At 33.1% G+C, this 6,834-nt stretch overlaps 1 protein-coding gene and 1 pseudogene across 3 annotated transcripts in view; one reads left to right on the top strand and one right to left on the bottom strand.

Moving 5' to 3' along the window:
* Window positions 1-2,152: 2,152 nt before the first annotated feature.
* FAM161A (FAM161A, centrosomal protein) overlaps window positions 2,153-6,834 on the bottom strand; it is a 22,271-nt gene continuing 17,589 nt past the window's right edge. For all 3 annotated transcript variants that reach the window (XM_006909566.3, XM_006909565.3, XM_015587641.2), the window contains 2 exons: window positions 4,240-4,394; window positions 2,153-3,630 (listed from right to left, as the gene is read on the bottom strand). In XM_006909566.3, coding sequence (XP_006909628.1) covers window positions 3,495-3,630; window positions 4,240-4,394 — 291 coding nt within the window. In that variant the 3' untranslated portion in view covers window positions 2,153-3,494. The remainder of the gene's footprint in view (window positions 3,631-4,239; window positions 4,395-6,834) is intronic.
* LOC112478076 lies at window positions 3,798-3,916 on the top strand (annotated as a pseudogene).

Here is a 6,834-nt window from a genome sequence, read left to right as displayed (position 1 = left end):
GTTATTCCTCTCATCTTGCTTTTCTGCTTACTTTTTCTACAGTACTTGCATTTATTACCACCATCTTTTCATTTCATTTCATTTCAGTGGTGGAAGGGACCTAAAATTTTTATTCCTAGTCTATTACCTTCTTTTAACTATTTTTTCTAAGTAATATAGTAAAAAAAATTCAAACAGTTCAAAACGTACACAGGAAAACTAAGTCTTGAGAGTTTTCTGGGAAGATGGTAGTGATAGCAGTTTAGTTTGAATCTTTGTGTATCCCCCATATAAAAGGACAATGCAAAAGCAAAAACCCTCAGCTAACAAAAACAATAAAATTGGGTGATAAGATAGAGCCACAGATTCCTAAAGGGAAAAATGAGACACTTGTGGTGTCCAGAAGAATGTGAAAAGAAGTAGAGAAGTTGAAGAACAACGTTTTGGTTTCTAAGATTTCCTAGCTATAAAAGCAGATACACTAACATTTAGAATATCTATTTAGTTATTTTTCCTTGTTTTTTTTGTATTTAGATTTTTTTTCAGTTTTGATATAAAATTGACATACAGCACCGTGTAAGTTTAAGAGGTGTATCACATACTGACTTGACTCACATGTATTGTGAAATGAATACTACAAAAAAAGTTTAGTTAACACCCACCATCTCATTAAAAAATGTTTTTTTCCTTGTGGTGAGAACTTTTAAGATTTATTCTCTTATCGGCTTTCAAATATACCGTACAGCTGTGTTAACTATCGTCGCCATGCTGTACATTACACCCCTTGTAGTTATTTATCTGATAGCTGGAAGTCTGTACCTTTTGACCACCTTTGTTCAATTCCTCATTCCCCACTTTTTTCCTTTTTGTAACAACTAAGACTCTGTGGTCTTTGGTAAATTCTAAAATGAGTGAAGAGGCATTGGCATGAGGAGTTGTAGCAATGATCTTCAATGGTGGATAACATCACAAAAGGAAAGATCATTAGACATTATGTACCTCCTTGATGGAAATATACACTATGACCTATGAAATATTCTGGCTGAAAACATCAAACATAAATCTGATCAAGCTTAGATCTAACTACTACTAATTTATAGGAAACGCAGAGAACACATTAAATGACAAAATTCAGAGTGGGATACTCTACAGGACAAACGACCAGGTCCCTCAACAACAATATTGCAAGAAAAAAGAGATGTATTAAAAAGGGACTTAAGAGACTTATTAACCAAGTGCAATGTTTGGACCCTGATTCAAATAAACTGTTTACGATGTATACATTTTTTTAGTATCAGAAAAAGATATAAGTATTTTTATCTTTTCTTGCTGTCAAGCTACTCTAAATCCTTGACTAGAAAGTAGCTTCCAACAAGGCTAAAGCCTCATTTATATTTTTCTTTAATATATATGTTGAAGGGAAAAAACAAAACAAAAAACTAAGTCTTCCACTGCCTACTCCCAGGCTTTGTTCCAGAGGCAAATTCTATTGCCATTTTTTTGTCTTACCATCTTTTCAAAGTTAGATTAAGCATGCATATTATTCCTTGACTTTTGACAGTTATATACCAGATTTTCTTATTTTTCTTCTCAAATTTTTTCTCTTCTTATTGTATAATATCACACATTAAATAAATCAGCTGTCAATATGATGGCTTTCTAAAAAAAGTGATTTTTGCACAGAATGATTTGAAACTGCCAATGTCTTCTAAGTTTGGCTTTATGTTTACCAGATCGCTGTCTTTAAAAAGGGGGTTCACACATTATTTCTAACAAATCATATTTAAATCACATTGTATCTTATTTTAATAAAAGTGTCGAAAGTTAAAAGTTTCTTTAGGAATATCCTATACTGTGGCACTATCATTTGAATAGCCTAGTTTGCAAAGAAGTTTTCCAAACATCATTTCATCTACTCCTTCCTATAGCCACTCAATACAGGCACTATTCCCATTTTTAAAGAAAACTGAAGATTAGTTCTGAAACCAAGTCCTATATCTCCTCATAAAGCTGAGAAGAGACAGAATGAGGAGCAAATCCTTGAAAACAAGTAATATTTAAAATATTACAATTTGTGGATTGTGTTTCATAGGTTCTCAATAAATTTGAAGGGAAATGTTTTTAATCCCATGTGTATTCATTTTGAAGTATATAATTAAAAAACATATTCATCTACTTACTCATCTAAGCCTTTATTAAGTACCTACCATATGCACAATCCTGTGCAAAATATTAAAGAATTACAAAGATGAATTGTTAAATGGTGCCAACATTCAAGAAGTTTACAATCTAATGTTAGTGACAAATAGTTTAATACAAAGTGTAGGAAAGAAATTACAGGTAAATATTTGCCCTTAATTGAGAAAAATCACCTTATTTCTTCATTTAAAACATAAACTGTCAGTTGGGAAACACTGTTATTATATACACCTTTATTAGTTCATCCTCTTTAAAGGAGGTTGATTGTTTTTAGAAAAGAAAATGTCTCACTCTATCACATCTTTATGACAGGTTTGAATTTTTAAAACAAAAATCTGCTTAAAGAGGAAAAATGATATATTCATAAAATCAAATTAACATCATGCACAGAAAGACAAAGTGTGTCTGCAATAATATGTAAGAAGTTGAGTACAGCTGGGCCTTGTATTAAAGAGTCAAATCTGAATTATTTTAGAGATTTGCCTTGGACAAGTTATTATGTACAAATTTCATCATATATAAAACAGGGCTGATATTTATTAAAATTATAACTCGATGCTATAATTCTTTCCATCTGTCAATATACAAGGTTAAAAAGAATATAAATGCTTTTCTAATAATATAGATATCAAAAATAATTTAGAATAAAATTAAAGATAAAAAAAGTGATGATACTATGGATAATTTAACAGTAAACTCTCAGTGTAGAAATGAATGTAAATTTGCAAGTATGTATTTTTTTCTATATTTTATTTTGAAAAATGGCTCAGATAAGAAACTTAAAATACCTAGTAAAATAAGTTTGAGGATTCATTTTGTGAGATGTATTGCAGAGAAAAAGAATGAGCAAATAGTATAATTTAAAAATATTTATTAATTCATGCTTTAAAAAAATGAGAAAATTTTTTTTCAAACAAATCACTAAAGGCCAATATTTCTCTCTGCTCTCAATGCTAAACCATTTTTTCCCACCAAAATAATGAAGTAATGTATATTTTTATGACTAATCAGTTTGTGACAGCTGTGATTCTCAAACACTTTTTAAAAATACAAATAAGATCAAAGTTGTGAACAGACCATATGTAGCAATTTTAAAACATGATAGGCAAAGCCTTATTCTAACTGACCAAATGGCCAATCGGCAGGATTTGACCTTTTCCGCTACAGATGACTTTGCTCAAGAGCCCTGCACACATCAGATGGGTTCCCATCCACATTCTTAACACAAGCACAGCTGCTAACACCCACACAGCTGCTAATACATGATGCTGCAAACAACAGCACAGACACAGAGAGGAGGCTCTGCTGATTCTGTTTTATTCTTCGACAGATTTTTCTTCACTCTCTTCATCAGCTTCATCTTTTTCTTTGCAAGAATCCTGGCTGTTGGTATCAGTAAAATAATTTTCTTCCTCATTCTCTCTTTCTTCTATTTTTTCTTCTTCATTAAAGCTAGAAGAAGAAATTTATCAATCTTTCAAAGGAAAAATGGTTTGGTTTAAAGGTAAACAAACCCTTTGCAATATACGCCATCATGTAGTCAGTCTTCCTCAGGTGTATAAGCTCCAATTCATCAGAAAAACTCTATGAAAGTGCCAGTTGGAAAAGTAAATATTTCTGTCTACGGCCATGCTCCCCTGAACGTGCCTGATCTGGTCTGATCTTGGAAGCTAAGCAAGGTGGAGCCTGGTTAGTACTTGGATGGGAGACCACCTAGGAATATCAGGCGCTGCAGGCATTTTTTTTTTAAAGTAAATATTCCTCTGAGAACTAATTTATTTTAAAACTTGGTTTACTCTTTTAACTTCATTTGAAAGCATGTTTATTTTCATTATTTATGCCAGTCAGAAATGTAAATTATTCTGCCTTAAAAACAAGATACTTCATCACTGTATAATATTTTGAATGTCAAACATGTTAAAATATCAACATATTTTACATCAGTTCACATGTATTCAACTAGGTAAAAGACCTTTAAAAAATATTATAGAACAGAATTTTATGCTTTCCTCCAGGTAAGAATTTTTTCAGAGGTATACCATTCAGACTTATATATGTTACCTTTCTTTATCTTCAGTGAAACTTTTCATCTCTTGATCGCTGAAGGACTCAAATGTTCTTCCACATTGGCCTTTCTTTGAAACAAACTCATCAGATATTCCTAGTGCTTTTAGGATGTTAGAATAATGCTTTTCTGCTGCCATTCTTGCATTTTTCTATAGGAAAGACAAACCTTTTTAGATGAGAATAAAATATTTTAAATTCCTATTAAAAATGTATTGGTTAAAAGCTCCAGTGAAAATTAAATTCAGTAATCACAGTTCGTTGAAAATATGCATACCCTCTGACCAGCAATTCTATTCCTAGGTATATACACAGAGAAACTCCTACATATGTGCTCCAGGAGACATGTATAAAAATGTTCAGGATGATATTGTTTGTAACAATCCAAAACTGGAAACAACATAAATGTCTATCAACAGTAGGAAGGATAAATCGTGATCTTTTCAGACAACAGAGTAAAATAAAGCAATGAAAATGAATGAACTCTAGCTATACATCACAACATGGATGGATCTCATGAACATAATACTGAGCAAAAGAAACAAAACACAAAAGTGTACATAATATGATTCAATTATAAAAGCCCCCAAACAGGCAAAACTAAACTATATTGTTTAGGGATAGGTATATAGGTGGTAAAACTGCAAAGAAAAACAAGGAAACGCTTATCTCAAAAGTTAGTAGCGTGGTTACCTCTAGGGGCAGGGGAGAGGGGTTTGATCTGGGAGCATTGCACAGAGTTTCTGGGGTGCTGGCAATGCTCTATTTATTGACCTGGGTGGCCACATAAGTTTTGACATATAATTATTCTTTGTACTGTAACTGTTTTATACACTTTTATGACTGCTCAAAGATATCTGGAAAAATCAGTAAGAAAATAGTTCATGTGACAGTTGTCAGAAAGTTCTTTTATTTTGTGTGCCTACTGTAATTTTTACTTTTTATAAATCACCTCTACCCCATCAAAATCATCAGTGTTATCTTTACTTTGTAGAGGAAGCAATGGATACAGCAAAAAGAACATGAATTTAGAATTGGGTTTAAATCTCCAGAACGTTACTTTCTGGCTTTGGGACCTGTAGGAGTTGTGGTGACCCTCTCGTACCTGAAGCAAATTGGAAGTCGTCACAGTTCCTGAGACAACAGGCTTTATGGAGCCACAAGAGGACTGGGTTCACACTAGTTCCCTGGCTTTAGTCCACTTTTAGCTCCTATGAGTGGATACAAACATCCTAGTATAGGGCTAAAGCAAGGTGACCAGGAATGGCCCAATTCTAATGCACAAGTGGTATCCTACACTGGAAAGGGTGTAGGAAAACAGCTAGTCTCACCCCCAAATTTAACAACTAAGAAAACCCAAGATACTCCCTCTACCCCGACTTCCGCGGTTAGCTTAAGGTCACAAGAAGAGTAAGTGATAGAACCAAGTCTCCTGACCCTTTCCTGGGTCTTTTCCACTCCAACCTGCTCCCTTCTCTAAGTTATAGTGGTCATCCTGGAGACTGAAGTTAGCCTAAAGCCTGCCTTCAGTAGTGCAGTTGTCAGATATTTGCCCAACCAAGGTACTCCAGTATAATGAGGGACTATGGAGTCTAGTGTTTCATGGGAGAAATCAAAATAGCAGAGACCAATTACAATTGATAAAACTATCACCAGTGCATTTTCTGACACTCTGGAAAACTGAAAATGAAGCACTCAAACTGCTACTAAAATGCACCCACTGTGAATAACAATTTTTAGAGAAGAAAGTAAACACCCATCCAGAGGCTATGAATACTAACGGACAAGCCTTGGGAAACTGAAAGGTACAGTAATGTGAGAAGAATTATGCCCCCAAAGACTGTAAAGCAGAATAAAGAAATCCCAAACACAACTCTGAATGCATTAAGGATGGTATATTCTGATCTAAGCAAATTAAATATAAAAGAGATTAAAACGCTAATAAAAGTTAGTGCTCTTAAGCCTTCATCTTAATTTGGTTTAAAATTCAATTTAACATCTACTCAGTTTATAAGCCCTGTAATGTCCAAGAAACAGGACAACACAGTTTGTTCTGTACTGGATCATAGGCTTAGATTAGGGGATAACTCGACAGCAGCAAGACCACAATGAACACTTACAAATGGGTAATGAATAAAGTTGTGAGTGAATTTATTATATAACCACTCTTAATTAGCACCAAAGGTCACAACAAAATAGACTGCAAGAAAAAAATGTACTAATTTATGTTAACAAAACCAAAGCAAAAAGTCATTGCCAGTCACTCTGCATATGGAATTAATTACCTTTAATATTTTATATCAAGGTGAATAGTATGTAATTGTTCCTAATTGAAATAAACATTTTCCCCTTGCATTTCACTATGCAAAAGAATGATAAAGACTATGAGGTAAAAGGAACAGTTAAAATAATCGTATGGTTATTTATTTTTCTATCAAATAGTCTGTAAAAAATTTTGGCTTTGTTTCTTCAGGAAATCAAAATAACATATGATGAAAGTTTGTCTGTTATCAATACCCTAGGACTGAAGGGAAAAAAATACTTTTTATAACTGTAACTTTAGTTGTAGTAATCCTTTCATTTATTTAATAA

This window comes from Pteropus alecto, unplaced genomic scaffold (genome assembly GCF_000325575.1).
Source record: "Pteropus alecto unplaced genomic scaffold, ASM32557v1 scaffold131, whole genome shotgun sequence".
Lineage (NCBI taxonomy): Eukaryota > Metazoa > Chordata > Mammalia > Chiroptera > Pteropodidae > Pteropus > Pteropus alecto.
Note: the sequence above shows the minus strand (reverse complement) of the source record. Positions and strands in the feature narration are given on the sequence as shown.